The 24,106-nt window shown below is 44.1% G+C and overlaps 3 protein-coding genes and 1 non-coding gene across 4 annotated transcripts; 3 read left to right on the forward strand and 1 right to left on the reverse strand.

The window, feature by feature from the left end:
- The first annotated feature begins 348 nt into the window (after positions 1 to 348).
- On the forward strand, positions 349 to 6,748 carry LOC139347976 (cleavage and polyadenylation specificity factor subunit 3-like). The gene is made up of 18 exons (XM_070987885.1): positions 349 to 528; positions 1,025 to 1,088; positions 1,180 to 1,277; positions 1,397 to 1,525; positions 1,776 to 1,953; positions 2,170 to 2,259; positions 2,352 to 2,502; positions 3,161 to 3,336; positions 3,421 to 3,579; positions 3,668 to 3,814; positions 3,946 to 4,098; positions 4,202 to 4,310; positions 4,630 to 4,728; positions 5,333 to 5,427; positions 5,596 to 5,683; positions 5,760 to 5,826; positions 6,089 to 6,185; positions 6,320 to 6,748. Exons 1-18 carry the CDS (start codon positions 458 to 460, stop codon positions 6,482 to 6,484), a joined length of 2,136 nt encoding a protein of 711 aa, XP_070843986.1. The 5' UTR covers positions 349 to 457; the 3' UTR covers positions 6,485 to 6,748.
- A 2,403-nt stretch (positions 6,749 to 9,151) lies between these two features.
- adam17b (ADAM metallopeptidase domain 17b) lies at positions 9,152 to 15,993 on the reverse strand. The gene is made up of 18 exons (XM_070987353.1): positions 15,674 to 15,993; positions 14,420 to 14,552; positions 14,200 to 14,333; positions 14,032 to 14,120; positions 13,461 to 13,641; positions 13,190 to 13,320; positions 13,029 to 13,115; positions 12,814 to 12,924; positions 12,545 to 12,689; positions 12,362 to 12,453; positions 11,811 to 11,963; positions 11,523 to 11,722; positions 11,262 to 11,365; positions 11,036 to 11,170; positions 10,310 to 10,440; positions 10,059 to 10,226; positions 9,914 to 9,970; positions 9,152 to 9,766 (listed from the first exon to the last, which is right to left on the reverse strand). Exons 1-18 carry the CDS (start codon positions 15,762 to 15,764, stop codon positions 9,332 to 9,334), a joined length of 2,577 nt encoding a protein of 858 aa, XP_070843454.1. The 5' UTR covers positions 15,765 to 15,993; the 3' UTR covers positions 9,152 to 9,331.
- Positions 15,994 to 17,695: 1,702 nt separating this feature from the next.
- Positions 17,696 to 24,106, forward strand: taf1b (TATA box binding protein (Tbp)-associated factor, RNA polymerase I, B). Its single transcript, XM_070987439.1, has 15 exons — positions 17,696 to 17,816; positions 18,597 to 18,695; positions 18,845 to 18,932; positions 19,082 to 19,179; positions 19,286 to 19,378; positions 19,613 to 19,718; positions 19,962 to 20,130; positions 20,237 to 20,336; positions 20,568 to 20,715; positions 20,812 to 20,986; positions 21,126 to 21,163; positions 21,672 to 21,759; positions 22,223 to 22,293; positions 22,639 to 22,867; positions 23,089 to 24,106. Exons 1-15 carry the CDS (start codon positions 17,799 to 17,801, stop codon positions 23,435 to 23,437), a joined length of 1,869 nt encoding a protein of 622 aa, XP_070843540.1. The 5' UTR covers positions 17,696 to 17,798; the 3' UTR covers positions 23,438 to 24,106.
- Positions 21,278 to 21,359, forward strand: trnas-uga (transfer RNA serine (anticodon UGA)). Its single transcript has one exon. It is a non-coding gene; the product is annotated as a tRNA-Ser (tRNA).

The following is a 24,106-nucleotide window of genomic DNA, read 5'->3' on the forward strand; positions in this document are numbered from 1 at the left end:
TTTTTTTCTGTTTGACAAAAAATTAAAATACACACACTTTTTCCCAAAAGTGAACTTTTCCGATTTTGTTGATTTAATCATATTGATCCGAAGATCCGTTTGTGCTGAAAAATTACGCGGACATTTGGATAGTAGAAGTCACTTTAACACAGATTTATTTATGTAGTGATGAGATGTATCAAAATCAATTATGACAAAGTGCTTAACGAAAAACAAACACAAACAATAAAATAAAACTAATAAAAAACAAAAACAATTACAAAATCGCAGGTCAGGAAATATAAACATACTTCTAAAGCTGGAACCAAAGTTATAGCCTGCTGTACTACACGGACAGAGAGTTTAGACGGAACCGGAAGTGACGCGTTAGCCAAACTTTGCAAACGCGCGTAGCAGCTAAAGTAGTGATGAATAAATTTGAACTAACAACAGACTTGTTAGTTTTATCAAAGTGAACATGGCCGCTAAACGTAAATCTGACGTGACGGTTCCTGCGGAGGAAAGTGACCAACTGCTCATCCGCCCGCTGTGAGTTTAAATACACCTTTTCTCTTCTTTTACCAGCTAGCCTCGATGTTTGCTGCTCTCAGACCAAGCTCCATTCATAAATAGTCTTTTTTTAGTACATGTTTTGTAGACGAACTAAGGCAAAAACATTATTAAGATTTGCCTTTTGAGAGTTTTGACTGATCCTTAAAGGCTACTCTTCATTTCCGCATAGACCAAATATATTAACTTCATGGATTAGTGAAATTTAGTAACTCATATACGCCATGTTTTGCTTTGCCTTGCTAATCTGCAAAGTAATTTAAGAATGTCTTTTAAACAGAGTTCGGTTTACGTTTTTTGCGGTTTTTCTCGGGCAGAAATCTGGGCTCATCCTGTTTGTTTTGATGAGTTGGATGGATGAGTTTAGTCAGTTCATGTTATTTGGAGAAGAGTTTTAGCTTCAAGACTAAAACTTCAAACATCTGGATGTTAGTTAGACATGAAAGTGATGGTGTCGCTGTGTGTTTGCGTACAGAGGAGCAGGACAGGAGGTGGGACGATCATGCATCATCCTGGAGTTCAAGGGGCGAAAGATTATGGTATGGTTTGTCACATCAGTTCAAAATCTGTCCGTCTGCAGAGTCACCTCAGGTGGTAAAAATGTAAAAATGTGTGTGTGTTGTGGTTTAGTTGGACTGTGGGATCCATCCTGGTCTGGAGGGAATGGACGCTCTACCGTACATCGACCTGATCGATCCGGCGGAAATCGACCTTCTGCTCATCAGCCAGTGAGTTCAGAAAATTGAATCTATCATCACAGCAACCAGAGAGCAAACGCTCAGGTTTCCCCTCTAGCCAGCTGGGTTGCTCCTCGGTGCCTGACGTTTTGTCCTCCGCTCTCCCTCAGCTTCCACCTGGATCACTGTGGTGCTCTGCCCTGGTTCCTGCAGAAGACCAGTTTTAAAGGACGCACCTTCATGACTCACGCCACCAAGGCCATCTACCGCTGGCTGCTGTCCGACTACGTCAAAGTCAGGTAAGATATATAGACTAGAGTGATAAGAGTTTACGATTATTGAGATTATTTACTGTGTCTGTGGGTTGATAACTCTCACTTCAGCACAGGGTGACCTACCAGGCCTGTGTTTGGTCTATTATGTTCTGTGTTTTCCTGTGCAGATGATGTGTAGTAAAGCTGCTGTGATGCTGTATCATATACGTGTATGAACTGTAGTATTTCAGTGTGTATGACATGTAGTAATGCAGATCTGTTGTGTTTGCTGCAGTAACATCTCAGCAGACGACATGTTGTACACTGAGACAGACCTGGAGGAGAGCATGGAGAAGATCGAGACCATCAACTTCCACGAGGTGAAGGAAGTGGCTGGCATCAAGTTCTGGTGCTACCACGCCGGTCACGTCCTCGGAGCTGCCATGTTCATGATCGAGATCGCTGGAGTAAAGGTCTGCACCTCGTCTCCACCCTGTTCGTCTTACACCTCTGTCTCTCTGGAGTTCTCCTCAGCTAGTTCCTCAGCTAGACCTGCTGTTCTGGTTTTCTTCCTACTCCCTTATATTTCATTTTACACCTTCAGAGTATTTCACGCTGCTGTCAGAGACAGTTGACATTTAGTCAAATTTCTGGTTTGTGTGTGTGTATGTGTGTGTCTGTGTGTGTAGTTGTTGTACACAGGGGACTTCTCTCGTCAGGAGGACAGACATCTGATGGCAGCAGAGATCCCCAGCGTCAAACCAGACATCCTCATCACTGTGAGTGCGGCTGCTGAGAGTCACTTAAATGTAAACTTTATTGAGACACCATGATGGAACTGACGGGACATGTCTGTCTGTGTGTCTGTCAGGAATCCACCTACGGGACTCACATCCACGAGAAGCGTGAGGAGAGGGAGGCTCGTTTCTGTAACACCGTCCACGACATCGTGAACAGGGAGGGCCGCTGCCTGATCCCCGTCTTCGCTCTGGGTCGAGCCCAGGAGCTGCTGCTCATCCTGGGTGAGATGACCTGACGCTGTGGGCCTTTCTCAGTCTGCGCTCTGGTCTGGTGTACTGTCCCAAGTCAAAGCCCAAGACAAGACTGTCTCCTGAAGTGTTTAAGCTCCACAGTGTCTAAATGAGCTGTTTCAGTCAGCCGGGTGAGAGCTTTCAGTCAGAGTCTGTGGTCGTCCTGGAGAGAGTGGTCTGATCCCAGCTGTCCTTTGATTGGCTCAGATGTCTCTGTAGGGTTTTAAACTACTTGTTGGTAGAAGATAAACATTGCTCTCAAAGTCAAATTCAAACTACATTAGTGATTTGGATGTGCTGCTCATCATCAAGCTACTTCCTGTTCAGCTAATTGCGTTTACTCAAGTACTAAAGTACAATTTTGAGGTACTTGTGCTTGAGTATTTTCCTTTATGGTACTTTATACTTCTACTCCATCTCAGAGGGAAATGTACTTTTTACTACATGTATTTAACAGCTGTAATTACTTTGATTTTACATACAAAACATCTGATCCATTGTTACTGACCCTCACAGGTGTTTTCACTTAAATTGCGGATTAGACCAATCAGGTTGGAGTTGCAAGTAGCTTGGTTTGTACTTGCATACAGTAGTCGAGTGACTTTGTGCCCCTGACTGAGTGTCCTCTGTGTGTGTTTGTGTAAATAAGATGAGTACTGGCAGAACCACCCGGAGCTCCACGACATCCCCATCTACTACGCCTCGTCTCTGGCCAGGAAGTGCATGGCCGTCTACCAGACCTACATCAACGCCATGAACGACAAGATCCGCAAGGCCATCAGCATCAACAACCCCTTCGTCTTCAAGCACATCAGCAACCTCAAGGTCAGTGAGCGTGCTCCATAGGCCGTCCTGTCACTCGGAAGTCAGTATTATGTGCGTTGTTTTTCACTTCGCCGTGCCTTTCAGAGCATGGACCACTTTGACGACATCGGCCCCAGCGTGGTGATGGCGTCTCCCGGTATGATGCAGAGCGGTCTGTCCAGAGAGCTGTTTGAGAGCTGGTGCACCGACAAGAGGAACGGCGTCATCATCGCCGGATACTGTGTGGAGGGGACGCTCGCCAAGGTGGGTTCAGGAAAGGTTCAGACCTCTCAAACACTCCGGTAGGTGGCGAATGAAGCGACAGGTGTAACCAGACGTGTTTGTGTGGCAGCACATCATGACGGAGCCTGATGAGATCACCACCATGTCCGGTCAGAAGCTCGCCCTGAAGATGTCTGTGGACTACATCTCCTTCTCTGCCCACACTGACTACCAGCAGACCAGCGAGTTCATCAGAGCGCTCAAACCTCCTCACGTGGTAATCACATGACCCAGACACACTCTCTGATGGACAGACTCTGTAATGGAGACACAGCTTCTAAACTAATTTGACATTTCCTTTTACCTTTTTCTTGACATGAACACTGATGTTTGTTTTTGTGTCTCCAGATTCTGGTCCACGGCGAGCAGAACGAGATGGCCCGCCTGAAAGCAGCTCTGATCCGCGAGTACGAAGACAATGACGAGGTGGACATCGAAGTCCACAACCCGAGAAACACGGAGGCCGTCACCCTCAACTTCAGAGGAGAGAAACTGGCAAAGGTAGGTCTGAAGCTACAAAATACCGAAACTGTCAGATCAGTTTTATCGCTCTGCTGTCTCTCGGCTGTGGGGTGGCATTAACTCCCAGCATGCTCTGCTGCAGGTCATGGGCTCGCTGACTGACAGGAAGTGTGTTCAGGGTCAGAGGGTCTCTGGGATCCTCATCAAGCGAAACTTCAGCTATCACATCGTGACGCCCTCCGACCTCTCCAGTGAGTAACTGTGTGCGTGCGTGCGTGCGTGCGTGCGTGCGTGCGTGCGTGCGTGCGTGCGTGCGTGCGTGCGTGTGTGTGTGAGTGAGTGACCGTGTTTTACATAAACTGTTACTTTCAGTAAGCATATAAATGCTAAATCAGCAGAAACAGAAGAGCATTATTAGGACTTTAATGAACCGATGAACTGATCATATTTAACCAGTGTGGAAGTGTGTTCTTGCTTGTTTTGCTGCGTCCCTGAACACATCCCAGTGTGTTGTGTTCAGGTGCTGTGGTTTTCCTCATGGTTTTGTGTTTTCTCGCTCTCTTTGTTCAGACTACACAGATCTGTCTATGGGCACAGTGACACAGTCTCAGGCCATCCCGTACACAGGACCCATCTCTCTGCTGGTCAGCCAGCTGCGCAACCTCGCAGGTGGGTCAGCGGCTCATGATGCCGCACCTCACCTGGACACCCCACACACACACACACACACACACACACACACACACACACACACACACACACCTCACTGTTTATTCTAAGTCTCTGTGTTGTGGAAGAACATTTTCAACTGTAAGAAACCTTCTCATAACCAGTAGGACCTAAACTCCAAAATGATCAGATAAAAGATTGTTCCTGTTTTCATGTTTAGTTTCTCTCTTCCTGTGTTTACTTCCTGTTTCAATTTCAAGTAATATACATACATACATTAATATGGCAACTATTTACTCAAGTACTTAAGAGCAATTTAAAGAAGTGGACTTTACCTGAGTATTTATATTGTTTCTTTATTCCTTTAATACATTGGAGTAGATTTGATATTTAAATATACAGTGGAAAATTTTGTACTTTTTACTTCACATATTAAAGCTACCAGTTATTTTGGAGGTGTAAAAAAACATGAGTAGCCCAAAGACTCTCGGTTTTAAACCTTACAGGATGTGAAAGTGTCTCCTGTGAATCAGACCTTTATAAATAAAGTTCATCTCCTGCCTGTTTGTAGTGTGTAATCTGCTGTGTGCTTGTGTGTTTTCAGGAGATGTGGAGCAGGTGGAGGGAGCGTCCAAGATCACCATCAGGATCTTTAAGAGCATCACTCTGGTTCATGAGGCCGGCATGGTGCTGCTGGAGGTCAGAGTGTCTGAAAGGATCTTTGTCACTGTGATATCTGTAGTAACAAGAGTGAGAGTGTGCAGCCGTGCTAACACAATGCTAACAGGGACAGTGCTAACATGCTTATGTTAAGCAGGTATAAACATCAGGCTTAAGCTGAAATGAGATTTATTTGTCCGCCTGCAGTGGATTGCCAACCCGCTCAACGACATGTACGCTGATGTTGTCACTACGGTGGTCCTGGAGGTCCAGTCCAACCCCAACGCGCAGAAATGTCAGTAAACAAAATATGAGACTTTTGAAAGCCTGAAAACTAGAAACAACTCTTTAACGTTTGATGTTTGTTTCAGTTTTTGAAGGGAAGAAAGAAACGTTCGACGCGGAGGTGTTCGTCGAGAGACTGGGGCTCATGCTGCAGTAAGTGCAGTTCACACGCCTGGGCCGCCATTTCTGCTATCATTAACATGCTTTTGCTTACATACAGGATATTTATTGAAGAAGTGATGGCAAAGCAATGAAAGCTTAACAGGGAAGTGTACAGATTTCAAAATAAGAGCTTGTCAAACTGGTGATTGTACAGTATGAGGAGATGAGGAGGTGCTGAGTTCTCAGTGTGAGACAGAAACAAACAAACAGCAGACCCTTTAACCTTTAATGTTGTCTGCTGTGTGTGTTGTAGCGACATGTTTGGAGATGACTGCGTTAACTTTAAAGACGGAAAAAACTTAAGTGTGACCGTGGACGGAGTCACTGCGTCAATCGACCCAGAAACCAGAGTAAGTACAACATCTGAGCTGAGTGATGCTTCCTGTTTGTGTCTTCTGTCTCTTAATTTGTCTGTTGGTGTAACTACAAACCAAACATACATGCTTCACCTGTGTGCTGACCTCTGACCTCTGCTGTCCCCCAGTCGGTGACGTGTCCAGAGGACGAGTCTCTGAGGGAGATGGTGGAGGTCGCCGTCCATCGGCTCTACGACGCCCTCAGCCCCACCTGTGATGTCACCAGCAGGGCGCTTGTCATCAGTGATGTGGACAGTTCAGACATGAAAGATCCTTCTGTTTGCGTTCCTTAACAAAGATAAACTCTTTGTTTCAAACCTGATTCCAAAGGAATCACTTTTCGGGAGACGGACCAACGATCCTCAGCTGATTGTTTTTTGTACTGATTTATATGTAAGACGAGCGCCGCGGCAAAACTTAGTCCATCATGAGAAAAATAAACATTTGTCTCGTGAAAGTTTTAGAGGAGTCTGTTCTGTCTGAGATTAATCTGATCTGAGGCTCGACGTCTTCCCTCAGCTGTGATGTTTGAAAACAAATTCAGATTTTAGACAAAGATCAACACTAACTTGTGATTATTTTCATTATCTGCCAGTTAAGCATCAAAGTTTTATTATTCATAAAAACTTTAAATCTGAAATCATTAGAGTGACTGAGCTCAGTCAGCAGATCTCTCTTCATGATGAAAACTCGTTATCTTTCTTTAGTTCCACTCTGACGACACCAGATGAAACCTCTCACAGGACGTTCTTACCAATTATTCAACAATAGATTTATTTCTCATCAGCGTTCACAAACAGAGCTTGATCTCATGGATACAGTCAGTAAAACACCTCACTTTGAAACAGCAGACTGACTGACAGGTAAACACGGCGACATGAAAAACATGAAACAAACACATTGAACTGAGACCTGAAACTGATTAACACTCAACAAGACAGAATATGGCACATCTGCATATAACACACACACACATAAACATCAGTACACAGAAGTGCACACACTCAACACATATCTTTAATACACGATATAAAAAATACTGACTGTAGTGCATTTGAATACCACAGAGGAAGAAGAAGGCACATACAATTCTGACTGTTATTAAAAAATAAAAAGGTTTTGACAACAGTTTGGCTTTCAGATGCAAAAATAAACTGACGCTTAATAAAAACAGTGGTACCAAAGTGTTCTCCCAGTGAAACAAGCGGATTTGAATCAACAAAAACGGCTGTAAAAACCTCAGTTAACTCACTGAGGTTTGGTTGAAAGCCCCTTTTGTGTCAGATTTAAACATTTGACTGGCGTTTATACCGAAGCGGTAGAGTGGTATTCATCATAACAAAAATAAACAAGTCAACACTTGTCTGAAAACAGTAAATCATTTTACTACAAACATACTCAGAAAAATATGGAAGCCCAAATCAGCCAGAAAAAGAAACAAACGGATTAAATGTTAAGACTCCTCGCAGCCAGTGATGGAAAATAACTAAGTGCATATACTCAAGTGCAGTTTTCTTATATTTGCTTGAGTATTTCCATTAAATGTTACTTTATATATCTACCCTAATACATTTCAGGGGGAAAAAAATTGTACTTTTTTACCGTAATTACTGAACAATTATGATTTTTCATACAAAATATGACCAGCTGTGAAATTCTACTGCAATGGGCTGTTTTGCAGTACTTTTCATAGTTAGAGCAAATTTTGCTGAAAATACTTCTTTTGTTTAACTTAAGTAGAATTTGGTATATATACACCAAAAAAAAAAAGAAAAAAAAAGCCCATTGTAATATCCTAAAGCCGAAGGTTACCTCATCAAATGTCTCATCAAAAACCCAAAAATACTGAATTCACTTCAATGTAAAACCAAGAAAACCAACGAATTCTCACGTGAAAATCTGGAACCATCAAATGTTTGGCTTTTTAAAAATGTATTTATTTTTGCTGGAAAAATGACTTAAATGATTAGTCAGTTAACAAACCTGTTGCTGATTAGTTTTGTAATAATAATGTAATATAATTAAATGACTGGACATGGCAGAAATGGACTTCCATAGACGACGCTTTAAACACACATTTTATACACAAACCGGGTTCAGGAGAAATATACCAGAGTAATATACCACCAGGCGAGATATGAATATTTTTTTGCAGCACAAATGTGTATTTTACATACAGAGTCTTGAGTAACTCACTAGGTTTTGAGCAAGGCACAAACACTGTCAGGGTTTGGGGGTCAATTCCCAGTTAGACCCTTTGAATTCAAATGATTGATGCTGAGTCTTAAAATGGAAACTGTCTGAGGAGTGAGGAAGACTTGGAAGGTAGGTAAATATCCTCCTCTTTAAGTCCATCCACTGCTCAGCTCAGGTGTGCAGTTACATACCAGTTTTTAATAACGACCTTTTTAAAGCCAAAAAGTAAATAATTACTTACTCCTGTAATCGACCAAGATGATCTCCCAACGTGCTTCATGTCCTCCCAAAGTATTGTAATCTTTTCACGAGCAGAAGATGTGAGGAATGACGGTTTGTGCTTTTCAAACCAAACTCCCTCCAGATTGTTGAGATTTTAAAAACTCAGATAATGATCCGTCGTCTGATTCGTGACATTAACTATTAACATGAACAAGCTCAATCTTTGGCATTTCTGTGCTGTTCATTATGTTCTGACATTGACTTTTTGGTACCGACTGTCGCTCATCTGTGTGATGAGCTGTTTGACTGAGTGTTACAAATGCAAACGTGTCATTTACAGCAGCGTTGATCTAAATCAGCTGTGCTTTCAGTTTCTGTGGATTTTCCCAAAGTTAAGCCGAGTTCAGGGTCAGAGCATCGAGTCAGCTTGACGTAAAACAGCTGGTATTAATGAATCTACATATTAGAAAAATAACTGAACGTATTCTTTATTCTACGGAGGGTCAAGGCTCTCAAAATGTTGGGTCCGTGTTAGAAAAAATAAAGTCGTCAATCAAAAAATATATATATCATTTTTGCATATGTAAGATTATCTGTCGTCACATCGGTCACAGTGAGCAGATAACTGACCTCTGATCTGTTCTCAACAACCTGAAATCTGAGCAGTAGCTCCACCTGCCTGGAGTCTGCAGGTGTGGACGGGTGTGGACAGGCGTGTCCTCTCAGCACTGCGTCTCCTTGGTGTCGATCTGATGTTGTCTCTGCAGTCTGAACAGCATCGCCTTCTCGCTGCGACTCGTCACGCTTTTCCCCGTCAGGTCCTCGAAGGAGCGCTGAGTCGCCCCCGCCGGCCGCCCGAACGCCTCCTCCAGGGCCTCCTCGTCCAGGTGCGAGTCGATGCTGGGGTCCTCCTGGATGGTGGCCATGCGGGGGCTGTCCAGAGGGGGGTGACCCGGACCGGGGGCCGGATCGGGATCGGGACCGGGGGCCGGATCGGGATCGGGGCCGGCGCCAGAGACGGAGACCGGAGGGGTGCTTGTCTGCTGGGGGCCGGACGGCTGGAAACGCAGCCCAGCGGGGTTGGAGGTGGTGGGGAAGGTTGGAGGTTTGAAGATCCGAACAGAGGCGGACTCCAGGCTGCTCAGGAGCTCGGCATTCTGGGAAAAATAGCAGTCACAGTCAGTATGATCCACAACTAAAAAAGCAGACTGCTGGTTTTTATGTCAGGAATCTGAGAGACTTCAAACTTTCTGCTGATTCATTTCCTGATTATAATGTCGTTTGTAGTAGAATTATGTACTCACACTGGGGAAGAACAGAGACTTGGTGGTCTGCTCATATTGTTGATCCAGCTTCTTGTCCTGAAAGTACAAAGAGATGAAGAAAAATCACACTCAAAGCAGAACCTCTGCTGACTGGCACGTGAGCAATAATAACACAGAGACCCACCACACAGTGGACCAGGATGCTGAAGGGGACCCAGAACAGCAGAGAGAACGCCACCACTGAACCCACGATGTTATCAGCCAGGAACTTCCCAAACGTGTTGATGTCCAGTTTATCGATGAAGTCCCACAGACGCTCGATCACGTCCTGGACCTGCTTCATACACTTCCCCTGCGGAGACAACACGCGTCCAAACACCGAGCGTTCAGCTTTACGTCTGAGAGCGGCAGAAACAAAGCGTGGATGAAACGTACCGCTCCGTCGCAGAAGCCCACCGTGCAGGGTTTGCCTTTACGCAGGAACAGGAAGCTGCCTGTTTTGTTCTGGTAGGGGGCGCAGACGCCGCTGCTGCTCCGACAGCAGACTTTACACGACGAGTTGGTCTCTACAAAGACGAAAGACACACAGTCCATGTTCCTCTGTTCTCTTTACTTCCCCCATCTGATTCTGATAGAGTTCATTTGTTCGGTTCAACAGCTGCTGTTGAATTAATGTCAAATCTATTTCTTCTCTGCTGTCCACATGAATGTAAATCAACAGTTTGGATCAGTCCAAGAAAAAAAATTGGTTTTCATTCATTAAATAAGTTTGGTTTTACGATGTTTTTCTGCAAACTTCTGCCTGAAAGGTGGCGTTTTATCTCTTGAGCGAGAGCCAAAGGACGGGACACTAAGTCAGCTGTATTAACAGTTATTGTTTGGGGTAAATATTTGTTGTTGTGTGGTCTGTGCTTGTGTGTGCAGCAGCTCAGTGCTTCAGTGTTGTCTATAATACACTGAATAAGAAATGTTCACACAACTGAAGAATGTTTCTAAAGGAAAACTGTGTTCATGTGATTCACCTGACGCGCATCACTTGACATTCAGTCTGTATAAACAAGTGACTGTTTCTAAGTGTGCGGCTGCATGTGTGTGTGTGTGTGTGAGTTGTGTCTGAAACAAACAAAGAGTCGTAGTTTCAGAGAATTTAAAGCATCTTACCGTTGCAGGCGCAGGGCTGCAGCTTTAAGACGGCCTGACAGAAAGGAACACACTCCCCGTTCACACACTCTCCGCTGTCCAGACACACGGTTTTATTGGGAGCGTTTTCTGGAGGAGGACACTCGCTGCTGTTTCCTGTCAACACCATCACAGCGGGTCAGTCTGTCGTCCCTCCGAGCCTCTAGACGACGTGTAATAATGACAAACCTTTGACCTTTGCGCTGACCTGTGCAGTATGAGTGTCCTTTACAGGTGGCGTCGATGGGCTCCTGGCAGACTTCACCTTCAGACTCGAACATGCAGTTTTTACAGCATGCACTGTTCCTGTCACTGCACACAGAGAGAGACTGTTTGAGTCCAGAGGAGGACGGACCAAATCCTGCTGCTACAGCCTGAATATGACCCCAGGTACGGTTCCCAACATGGGGCTTTGGACCCCAGAAGAGTTCACGAGATGAATTTAAAAACCATCTGCGGCGTCTCTAACCTGCACTGAGCTCCAGCTCTCAGCCTGCAGTCGGTGGTGCAGCAGCGGTCTGAGTTGATGTGCAGCAGTCCCGGGTCACACTCCTCACCCTGCTCCACCCGAGAGTTACCGCACACATTGATGTTCCTCTGCTTGAAGCAGGACGGAGCCTTCGACCTCAGACGCTTCACGATGGAGCGCTTGCTGCAGTTAGAGAACAGCTGGACACACAGGAGGCACTTAATTCATCATTCTGTTGACAATTGGACTCGACCTGTAAAAACCTCTGAATGAGAAAAGCGCCTTCACCTTGTTGTTGACGTGGTCTCCGCTCACAGCGATCGGGTACATGACGTATTTCCCTCCCTGGTCCTCCCGGGGGGCGCAGTACGGGATGTTGTCGGGGTCGTGTTCAGCTCCGAAGTTGTGACCGAGCTCGTGAGTCGTCACCAGGTCCGCTTCCTGTTGAGACGACACCAAACTGATCATTATCTCTGAGAAGAGCTGAGGGAAGAGTGACCTCACTCCGTCCACGATACACGTCCATTCAAATGTCACAAGTACGGCAGAGTACGGTTATGGTTTAAGCCATTTAGCATTAGCTAACGGCTAATGGAAAGACTCAGTACAGCCTTCCAGTGAACTTCCTGACTGTCATTGTTGCAGTAACTGACAATAAACACAGGGGGAGCACCTGACATTTGATTTGTCTTTGACATGACTGAGTGCAGATGTCCACTGACACATCAGACTTTTTGTGTCCACACTTTGACTGAATGTGGACATGACAGTTTATTATCCATGTGGACATATCATTAGTGCATCCCTGCAGGAGGAGCAGTTTGAGAAGACCCCCTCACCTTCGTCAGGATGGTTTTCCCATAATTCTTAGTGCTGGTCAGGCCTGTGTTGAGGTAGATTGCTCTTTGTTGGTTTGAAGATGGAGGACAAGCTTGAGGACAAAAACACCAGAATTATTCTTTTAAGCTGTTTCCTGATGTTTGAAGAAAGTCAAGGACTGTGAGGAGTCAGTGGGACTTTACCTTTAGAGCAGAGACCTCCGGGGATGTCCGGTTTGGACGGGGCGACGTAGGCCAGACCCAGAGTGCCTTCATCGAAGTCCTGATAGGTGAACAGGTGAGCGAGGCAGACGTTGGAGGCTTTCTCTGCGATGTCGACACTGAACTGCTGCAGGGACACAAAACAGAGACCTCAGAGGAGTCTTTCAGGGTTTATAAGACACAATCGATCACTCGACAACTACCTGCTGCTTCCTAACTCTTCTAAAAATCGCCCGTCTGTCATGTGTTACCTCCAGCAGCTTTTTGACGTCCCAGACGTCTCGACCCTCCACTGGGCTTCCTTTCATGTTGAAGTGACTTTTTCCTGGGACGACAGGGGTGGGACTCTTCTCTATGATGATCTGATGGGAGACACACAGATCACATGCAGGTATGGCAGCACTTCAGTGTCCACATAGTCTAAATACGTCTGTGTTTCAGCTTCCTGTCCCATCATGCTCCTCACCTGCTGGATCTGAACGCCATAACCTATGAACTCATCGTCCCACGACGTGTTTCTGTAGATGTCGTCCACGCGATCGATCAGCTCGATCTGAAAAGTCACAGTCAGGGTGGTGAACGTGGAGGTGACGGAGGTGAAATTATAAGTGCGGACTGTGAGCTGACCAGGTAGTTGAGGGTGGTGCTCTCCTCCTCTCGGCCCATGTGTTTAAAGAAGCGATGGTCGGCCACCAGCAGCAGAGGACAGGTGTTCTTCAGGTGATCGTGTACCTGACGCTTCCCTCTCACCACAGACTCTGACCATGTAAAGACGCAGAAACACAGTCAGTACAAAGGAAAATGCGCTGCATTTGTCACCAGGTGAGCACCAACCAGTACTGATCACTACAACTCAAGGACTCAACAAGGCCTCTTTTCAGAGTTCACATCTACTGACCTTCCTCCTCTTGCTCCTCCCACATGGCCGTTTTAACACTGTCAGGGAGGAGGTGGTTGGGGTCAGAGGTCACGTAGCCACAGACTGAGGGCTGGTGCAGTCGGCTGAGGTTCCTGATGTCCTCTGAGCGGTAGATCAGCAGACGACCATCAGGGGGCGCCGACGTAAACCTCCAGAGAGGCTGAACACAGTGGAGAGAAGAAGACTTCGAGCAGAAGATACGAGCTACGTTTCTGTGGATGCTAACGTCTGTAACTGAAGATATCTCAACAACTGTCAGATGAATTGTAATAATAACTAGTCTAAGCAAGAATTAACTTTATTGATCCTGTGACTTTTCATCTAGCGCCATCATCAGGTCCTTTGATGATGGTTTCCCAAATTCCTGCAACACTCATGTAATTTCCATCAGACTTGGCTGGACTTTGTGTTCAATGCTAATTGGCAACTGTTAGCATGCTAACACTCAATAACAAGGCGAATGTAGTAAACATTATACCTGCTTAACATCAGCATGTTAGCATTGTCAATGTGTTGCTCTAATGAAAAGTCTCCCTTTGTCTGTGTTTACCTCGACGTTGTACTCTGCCTCATTAGTCAGGATGTGAGCTGAGAACTCGTGGTCGTCTATATGAGCCTGAACGCGAGAGTTTTCCTCCCCTGAAGTAGAAAAAACAAAAGAAATTAAGTATTTTTCTTGCCATCTTTTTTAAAACGTCTTCACGCTGATCTGCGTTACCGATGACGTGTCCAGTGAAGTAGTTGTGTCTGTTGACCGAGTAGCTTCGCTCTCGTCCATCCTCGTCCACAATCACTGCGCTGAAGTCCTCCGTGAACAACTCGTCATTGGTCCTCAGGTACAGTCTGAACTGCCTGCAGACACAAACACACACTGATGCCTTCTGGAGTTCTCCTGAGTCACCAAACTGTATGAAAACTGTATGAAAGTGGACTCTGACCTCTGAAGGGCGTCAAAGCTGAGAAGTTTCTCCACGTGTGTTTGAGTTTGGACATCACGGCGGCGAACAGAGTGAGTCTGCAGGCTGGAGAAAGGCAGCACGTCAAAGTCATCCAGCATGGACCTGAGAGACGCTGCAGAGGGAACAGAGTGTCAATGTTCATGCCTTCAGAGAGGAACACTGCGTCAGTCAATCACATTAAGTCATGCTGTGATTGGCTGTCAGGAATAGTTCACATCCGGCAGGCCTGAAGTCATGAAGCTGAATTTAAATAAATTGACATCCCATACTAATAAATTTGTAATTCATTCTGATTACATACTCTTGCTTTACTGTCTTCTTACAGTAGTAAGTAAGACATGAGATAGTAAGTCAAAATTGTAGCTCTTCAAACTTTTAAAAGTCTTGACTTAAACATTGACTGACTTAGATTAAGTCAGAATTATAAGAAAAGAAGACATTTTGATTTAGTATCTCATATTGTCTTTGCTCATAATTTTAAACTGCTCAGTTTTACTTCATGAGTTTGAATGATCTCATAAAACCTTCACTTAGAATGAAATATGAGATGGGAAGTAATAATTTTAGTATTAGTGGTCAGTATCTAAGTCCTTCATAATTATGACTCACTTTCACATAAATTTGAGATAGTATGACATGAGATAACAGTATCTCCTTAGTGTGACTTCCTCCATTTTTTACACTGTATGAGATATGCGATTGTAAATAAGTAGTAAATATATATTGTGAGTAATAACTACCGTATAAGATATTAAGCCTTGGAATATAAGAATCGGACTTCCTATCTCAATTTTCTGACTTTGAAATCAATATTTTGATTCAAAGTCTCATTATTTTGACTTAATAGACTATCTACTAAGTCATAATAATGAGATTTTGACCAAATTTTATTTAGACTGTAGTCTTAAGAGACCTCTGAGACTGAGGCTGTTACATAAGTATGAATGAATATCAAGCGATTATCGCAAATTTATTGCTTACTATAACATTTATACTTGCTCAGACTCAGATATTTGACATATTCTCTACAAACTGTGAACCACTAGGGATATTTTTTTATTTCTATCTTAACTTTTCATTTGGTTATAGTGTTTAATTTTGGCGCGTTTGGCCTTCCATACCTTCTACATAAACTTTAACTGTTAACTGAAGTCCGGCTGGTTGCTTCAGCTAACATCAGCCCAGACATTTATGCAGACTAATATGATTTAAAAACGTGTTTCAAATACTTACTGTAGGGTTCATCCTCTGTATCTGCAGGCGGAGAAATGGCAGCCTCCGTTAAAACGATAAAAACAGTTAAAAATGTGACTCCTTGTCTCATGTTTGATTTGACTGATGGGTATTTAATCCACAGGATGGACTGAATGGAAAAAGGTCGTCGATGCCTGTTTCAGTTTGAAGTCTCGACGCATCGGATTTAAGACTTTAACAACACTTTAGATAAAAACTTAAGCTTAGAAACACATTTCTGGAGAAAGTTGGGTGAATCTCGTCCAGTTGAAGTCTTTGTTGTGGTTTAGAAACAAGCAGAGGTTCGCATACAGTCCGCAAAACCAGGAAGACGCACAGCTGCCGAGTCAAGCTAGCTAGAATCGCAATAGGCAGGGCGGAAGAACATCTTAATGTCTTCATAATAAAAGCGCCAGATTTAGCAAACATAACAGCAGTAAAGAAATACCTATATTCTACAAAAATGAACTTTTAGAAATGTGCGAAAATAATCGTTTTTTGAAGAAGAAAGAAAACAAGGTTAAACTCGTGGAAAAGTCACCTAAAACTGTAAACCTTCACTACGTTAGGGGATAGGGTGGTTCAAATATGTTAGATCTAAGAATACAGCAGTATTTTAGTGTTTTATACGCCATATTTTTTATTAGTATTATGTTGCTGTTGTTCTAAAATAAAACTTCCAGTTAGTTTCAGAAATCTAAAGTTTTTATTTTGAAAATCTGTCGTCGTGTTATGCTCCTACTGTCGCGAGCCTGACAAACACGCTGGAATCCAAAAGGCTCCTGAACAAAAACATAAAAATCCGATTTTTGACGGGACTTTTTGCAGCGTTGTGTGTTAAGCGAGTTAAAGTCTCTCAACAAACATTAAAGTAAACGAACTGAAAGTAAAACACGTCTGTCGTCCATCTTATGTAAGAGAATAACTGAGAGACATCTGGCAGGTCTATTTATAACATCTGATCTCATCCAAATCCGCTTTTACTACAAGAGATATACAACCGGAAAAACTGTAAAACACTGATGGTGAACATATACCAGAAGAAAACTGTCAGCTGTCCTTCAGAATATTAATGTGCAATGAACTGAGACACAACATTGACACCCTATGATGAATGAATTATATTTGATATACATTGTATGAGATGAAGGATTTCAATGTAAAAGTGGCTTTTCTGATTCACCTACGTATCCAAATAGGCCACAGTTACTTTCAGTATAGTTCTGAATAGTTTTTTTAATGGGTAATTCCACGATGTGGTACTTTATACTTTTAATAGTACATAATTCCACAGAATATAATCAACGGCACTTAATTTATGATATTATCAATTCAGTTTAGACCTTATATTCGCAACCCAGCTGTGTGTATGTGTGTGCTAGAGTACCTCTATATATACATGCACACACACGTACTTTCTACACTATGGTATTATTACATTCACTTAAATTTACTTAAGTGGAAAGTCTGAGTACTTCTTCCACCACAGGTATGAGTATTTTCATTTTTTGCCTGTTGTGTTAAACTGCAGAGGTGACACGTTTCCTGTCTTCATAGCTGTGAGCAGACAACAGGAAATGTGTTTGCTGTTGTCTGCTGTTTTGACACCTCATAGATGAATAGATAGAAAAAATATAAATAATTAAGAAGTCATAAATAGTCATCTAGAACTATTGAGACATATATTAAGAAAATGTACACTGTACAATAATAGCGCAGAGTACTAACACGAATAATAAACTCTATTTTAAAAAGCTAAACTGATATTATGTATAAAAATGATAACATGATATTTTTTTACGTCAGAAAAATAACTAAATTCACAAACAAATATCTATGCTGTAAAAATATTTTAGAAATCATGGCTTTGGGAGAAAAAATGTAAAATAATTTTTCCAATTATTCAGTTAATTACAGAAAAACAAAACATTTGACTTCTGCTGTCAGTGCAGTGGAATACGTTGTAGTTCATAATTTGGACTGTGGGTGACAGCAGAGAGCGAGGGTGCGTTCAAAACACCGGAAATGATCGAAGAAGTGATCCCAAACAAACCTACATGTGGAGCCGTGGACGGTGTGAAGTTAAACTTGGACATCTGAGATTAAACGTTTGTTTTAAGTGAAAATGGACGAGGAGCACACGGTAATTTGTTCTGCATGTTTCCGTTAATATTATTAAAGATGATAGCAAAGATCACGTGACCTACGTGGCGCTAATAACTTGAAGTTAGCTCGTCGGTCCAGACCAAACTCCATTTAAAAAATAGTCGAAATTGGCACACAAGACACATTTCAACTAACATTTCACACTTTTTTTTTCTGAATTTGTACGAGCCAATTTAACAATCAGCATATTTTTTCTACTACAACAAGCTAAAAACGTATTTGGACTAATGACCATCTCTCTAACCTAAGTTTTGTGGACCCCAGCTCAATATTGAAGGTCAGTTTTAATAGTGTTAAATTGTCCCTCAGCCAGCAGTTTAAGTGGCGAAACTACTCTAAAGTCGAGAAAGGCTTTTCATCACATTTTTTATCGTTATTCTCAATTTCCATTTTCATCTTTTTTCTGAAGTCTTGATGTGATGTGTTCGTATTCATAATTGACAGTTAAAGGACAGTTATTTGCCTGTTGCATTTAAAATTATGACAAAAAGATGAGTTTGTTTGTCTTAATGTGCATTTGGGGATGTTTTAACAGAGCAGTAATAAGAATATAGTACTATTACTTTTCTTCTCTCCTCCATATCTGACATGACAGTGTTCATTGCAGCAGACTTGAAACACCAGACACATTTACCTTAATGACTCAAGGTTGATTTCGTGTGTGTGTGTGTGTGTGTGTGTGTGTGTGTGTGTGTGTGTGTGTGTGTGTGTGTGTGTGTGTGTGTGTGTGTGTGTGTGTGTGTGTGTGTTCATTCAGGCCGGGTACAGGGAGCCCTGTGCTCAGTGTTCAGCTGTGGATTGGGGAGTTTCAGACGAAGGTAGTTTCTTCTGCAGATCCTGCCACAACGTGATCGAGGTAAACGACAACCACAACCCGTCAGTACTGATCTGTGTCGGCAGGTGGCAGCATTGTGTTTCTGGACCAGCTTACATGGAGTTTTGTTTGTGTCCATCCTTGTGAATTTGAACATGTTGTAATCTGTGAATGTGTCCAAACGTCCTCAGAGAACCAGAGACGTGGTGGACTCCACCTTCAATCGTGGCTCCACCAGGATCTCCACCCTCAGCAGAGGAACCAAAGACAAGAGGACCAGTGGGTGTTTTTTATTGCTCGTCTGAAGTCTTAAAACACAAACTAAACTGGGTTAAAACATATAGAAATATACAGAAAGTGATTTTTAAATTTTGTATCTGTCGTGTTAAATGAAATGTTTGCCTGCTGCTTTGGATGATCTGTTTCAGAGCACGGTCGCGAGTGGATGATCTGTGAGGGTTTCCAGTTTATCCTGAGAAACCAGGCCAACGCTCTGCTCAAACTGGGAGTCAGTCCACACTTTAAGGTCTGTTTTTAGAGCTTTTTACTAAACCTGGCGGCAGAGTTAGAGGAGGAAACCCTGCAGACGCTGCCTGATGAGAAGCTGTACTGATTTCAGTGTGTTGGTCCAGGATGAGGTGCTGTGTCAGCTGTGGAGACTCTACCTGCAGAAGAGTCGACAGGCCTACACCCACGATCCAGTGAGGAGCTCCAAGTTTAAAGTGGTGAGTCCGCAAAGTGCACAAATATATACATTTACTATTCTGAACATCCAGATTGAAAAATATAAAGTTGATCAGCTTCAATTGTTCTGTCAGAGCATTCACAGCTCGACCAAAGTTACCTGAGGCGCTGACTTTGAGTCCTGTGTAATCGTCCAAATCTATCCTGTCTGTCTGTCTGTCTGTCTGTCTGTCTGTCTGTCTGTCTGTCTGTCTGTCTGTCTGTCTGTCTGTCAGCGAGATCCGAACTCGGACTCGGACAGCGCAGCCGAGTCGACCGTCATGTTTGCCAGTGAAACAGATGTAGAGACGAATCCGTCCAGCGCTGCCGGATCAAACGCAGGTGAGACACTGGACAGGTTAAAGGTGTGAAAACATCAGTGGACACTGTGCCGGTTTTATGCCGTTTTGTTTCCTGTGTTATAAAATCAAACATCATATTGTTGTTATTTGTTGAAAAAAAAAAGTACATTTTTCATGTTTATTTTGAAATTCCACTTATATTGTATTTGTGAAAATGAAACCGCCGTCTTTGTGTGATTTGATAACGTTCAGCAGGAGTTGAAATGTTCGTTTCCCTCCTCAGGGAGCTCCAGTGATTGGTCGCTGTGCTCAGGCTCAGCGGACGCCAGCAGCTACCTGTCCAGGCGGATGAGACGGAGTCGCGGTCTGATGAGCATGAGGAAGACTTTGGCCCTGATCCACCTCGCTCTGCTCTGGAGCCGCGAGGCGCTGACGCTCGGCGACCTGCTCAGGTAACGACAAATAAAGATGTTTTCAGGCATTTTTAATTGAATTCCTGCTGCACAAACTCAAAAACTGTTTAAAGTAGGAACCTTTACGTGATGGGTTCGGTTTCAGGTTGGTGAATGAAGGTCACGTCCCGTATGTGAACAGTTTCGAGGAACTTCCTGATGAGATGAAGCTCGAGGGCAAAGACGCCCTCATCTTCAGAGTCGAGGTCAGAAATCCATCAGCTCCTGAGTCAAATCTGTAGTCAGTCACATTTAAAGAGTCAGATCATCCAAATCCAGTGTTATCTGTCTCTGAGATTCCTGCTGTCTCGTCAGCACAGTGGACACGAATGACGTTTCGTTTGTGCTGCAGAACACAAACAGTCTGTCAAATAAAACAGCACAAAGGAACCAGAACGCTGTCAGCGCTGAAGAGAAGCCTGGTTTCTTTTCCGCAGAGTGTTCCGTCCCACCAGGCGGTGCATACAGAGGCTCAGAATCTGGTCCTGTTCCTGAAGCTTCCTGCCTTTCCTCCAATCAGCCGCCAGAGTCTGCTGCACCCGGCTCTGCTCAGCCTGCGCTACCTGACCGACGCCAACCTGCCCGGTAACAACACCACAGACACTGACGGTCCTCCTGATGCACGCTGTATTTTAAACTTACGACCGATTGCGTGTTTTCCTCGTCTCTCTTCTTTTCCAGACGAGCTCCACCTCTGGGTCTGCAGGCTGATGGAGCGCGCCGGGATGGCGGATCAAACGTTCAACACGGTCGACCGCTCGTCCCGTCCCGTCCTGCCTTGCCACGACGTCCAGGCCGCCGCCCTCATCATCGTCACCATGAAGCTGGTGTTCGGCCTGGACGACCACACTGAATGGTAAACAGAATGAGCTCATGAAACATGTTGAATCACTCAAAGAGGGATGTTAAATTTCTTTTCTGCAGAAAGTTTTCATGTTTTTTAGGAATTTGGATTCCGCTAAACTTAAAGAGCCACTTTGGTTTGTGTCTTTCAGGGATTTATCCAATCAAACAAGCGACCAGGACGACACAGGCGAGTTCTTCACCTCCGTGCTGATCATTGAAATATTTCCCCTTTTTTTTTTCATAAGTCTTTCATCTATTTGCCGCGTTAAGATAAGATAAGATAAGATAAGGGAAGTGGTGAGCTGCGATGGCCGAGTGGTTAAGGCGTTGGACTTGAAATCCAATGGGGTCTCCCCGCGCAGGTTCGAACCCTGCTCGCAGCGGGTCATCAATCATTTACTTAATTTCCCCAGCGTGGGATCAATACAGTCGTATAAGATAAGACTATTGATCCCACACCATCTTATAAGATAAGATAAGACTTTATTGACCAATTACCAATGATGGAACTTGAATCTGGAAAATCCTTCAGAAAACCATCTTTTCTTCAAAACCTCCAGAATTGAACTGATTAACTGTTAGTTTTTCCATCAGGACTTCATGTATGTAACATGTTTCCAAACACTTTTCAAAGTAAATAAAAAATGGAGGAAAAATGTTGAAACTGGTGAAAACTGGTGTTTTTACTGTGACAGGAAACATGTTCAGCCTGAGGAGGTGGTACCGGCTGCTGCAGGCTGCCCTGACCAGAGCTCAGCACAGGACAGTCCACAGCGTCGCCAGGTGAGACACGACCGGCCTTCACACCTGAAGACCTCCAGAGTCTGAGGTCGTCTCTGCAGGTTTATCGCTGGCTGGACTTTGCCTTTCTTTACATTTAAAGACTCTGAGCGGTCCACGGACTTGGAGTCTTAAGTCCTCAATTTACAGACTTCATTGTCCCTGAATGTCTTCAGGTTGTCTCGACCTTCTTTGTGAAAACAGCTGGTTCACAGGAAAATTTGGCTGAAATTTCAAAGGATTAAAGCTTTGAGCCTTAAAAAGTGAAGTTTTATAATAAAAGGATGTCTCTACAGATAATGGCATGATTATACTATTGACATACTATTTTTTGATAGTTGAAAGGGACATTTTGCATCATTTTATTAAGGTTTTATGTCTGAGTGATTGAGTTTGACATTAATCCACCTTTCAAAATGATTTTTTATCTTTAATTTACTGTATTTACTATTTCTCTTGTGCACAGGAAACAGTGGAAAGCCAAGAAACCTCTTTACCTGAGCAAGAAGGAGAAATGTGTGGTGATAAAGAAGAAAAGTAAGAATCTGACGCTGTGCATGCAAACATGCTCAAAACCTAAAAGCATGATGATTCCAAGGCAAGGTCTGCACTTATAAGGGGCACGTGCACCTGTCCCTTCCACCTCGCAGAGTGTCTTCTCCTCCTTTCTGGGGACGTAGACTGTAATACTTCTTTCAGACAGAGAAGCTGGAACAAAATCTGACACTGTGAGCGTGTTGACTCAGTAACTGTCTCAAAGTTTGGTGACAGTCGATGGAAGACGTCCAGCCAGCTGCAAGTATAGATGCTCATTAGTAAATGGACTAAAACACGCGGTCCTGTGCAGAAACCAAAGCAGCTGCTGTGTTTGTGTCTGTGCAGGAATTGCAGAGCAGGTGCAGATCTGTTTTGAGAAGCTGTCCTCTTGCCCGGCGGGTGTTGAGAGCGTCGATCCGTCCAGCTTCAGGTTCTGCTGGGGGGACGAGGATGGGGCAGACGGTCCCAGTCTGCACCAGAAGAAGCTGGATGGACTTGTGACCCTGAAACGCAACGTCCTGACTCCCTCGAACACCACATACTGGCACCCAGCACTCAGACCCTGCAACCCCCGGTAGGTCGGTCATAAGTGATAGTTACAGGAGTCCCTTGTGTAAAAATATCAACATTGTTAAAATGACGTTAACCACAATGTGCGTAAAAACACTATTTTCGGTCAAAAAGTGACACAGATCAACTTAAATCAGTGATATCCGTGACTCAACATCACTCAACCGATGAGATCCTGCAGGTGTGGAGACGCTCCGTGTCCTGATCTCTTCTTCTTCTCTGCAGGAGCTGCAGGAGTCATTACTCGGAGGTGGAGGCGACACTGCCTCGGACGTTCGTCTGGCTGCTGCAGCTCTTCAGCTTCCTGCTGGACGTGAAGCCGGCGCACCTGTACGAGGAGGTGCTGAGGGTGGAGAGACGAGTCTTCAGCAGCAAAACGCCCAAGACGACCACGACCAGGACCAGGACCAGGACCAGGACCAGGACCACGACCACGACCACGACCACGACCACGACCACGACCAGGACCAGGACCACGACCAGGACCAGAGCTCAGCCCAGGACGCCACAGAGAGGACGAGATAAAGATGAAAGCCCTTCACGTGACATCAGCTGTTCAGGTCCTAAGAGGTGACTGATCAAACTCTGAGGACAAACCGTAAGCAAACATGGACACATGGACACTGTGTCCTGTGGACACTGTGTCCACATCACTATTGCAACTCAGCTACATAAATTAATCCAATCAAATGTGATTGGAGGCGAGCGGCTAACTCTCACCATCATATAAAACAGCCGTTAGCCTCTGTGTAGCTAACAGGCTAATACACTGTCAGAACTGCTCCGCCCAGCCCATCCTGCTCTCTGATTGGCTCATGCTCCATTTCACAGCAGTGCTGGTGTTCAAAGTTACTCTAAAATGTTGTTTGTTGCTCTCGATTTTTGGACATTTCATAGACAAAACAATCGATTAGGTCCCACAAAGTCCATTTATAGTTTGACCAGAAAACACTGAGGTTCACCTGAGGGCAAAAGACTGAGACACAAAAACCTGTTTTATTCCCTCACTGCCTCCCGACTCCTCGAGCCTCCTCCCCGGCTGGTGGAGGCTGCGTGGTGGCAGTCCTGCTGGTGCTGCTGGTTTCTTTTGTTGGCATTGTCCCTTTGAAATATGACGTTTTACTTGATGTTTTACAAGGCTGCTGTTTTAGAAGCTGCATATTGTCTCCCTTTCATTGTACTACTCATGCATACCTGGTGGAGAGCTGCACTGTCATGGTGTAATGTTTGCCAATAAAAGTGG

Source organism: Chaetodon trifascialis, chromosome 19 (genome assembly GCF_039877785.1).
Source record: "Chaetodon trifascialis isolate fChaTrf1 chromosome 19, fChaTrf1.hap1, whole genome shotgun sequence".
NCBI classification, from domain to species: Eukaryota; Metazoa; Chordata; class Actinopteri; order Chaetodontiformes; family Chaetodontidae; genus Chaetodon; species Chaetodon trifascialis.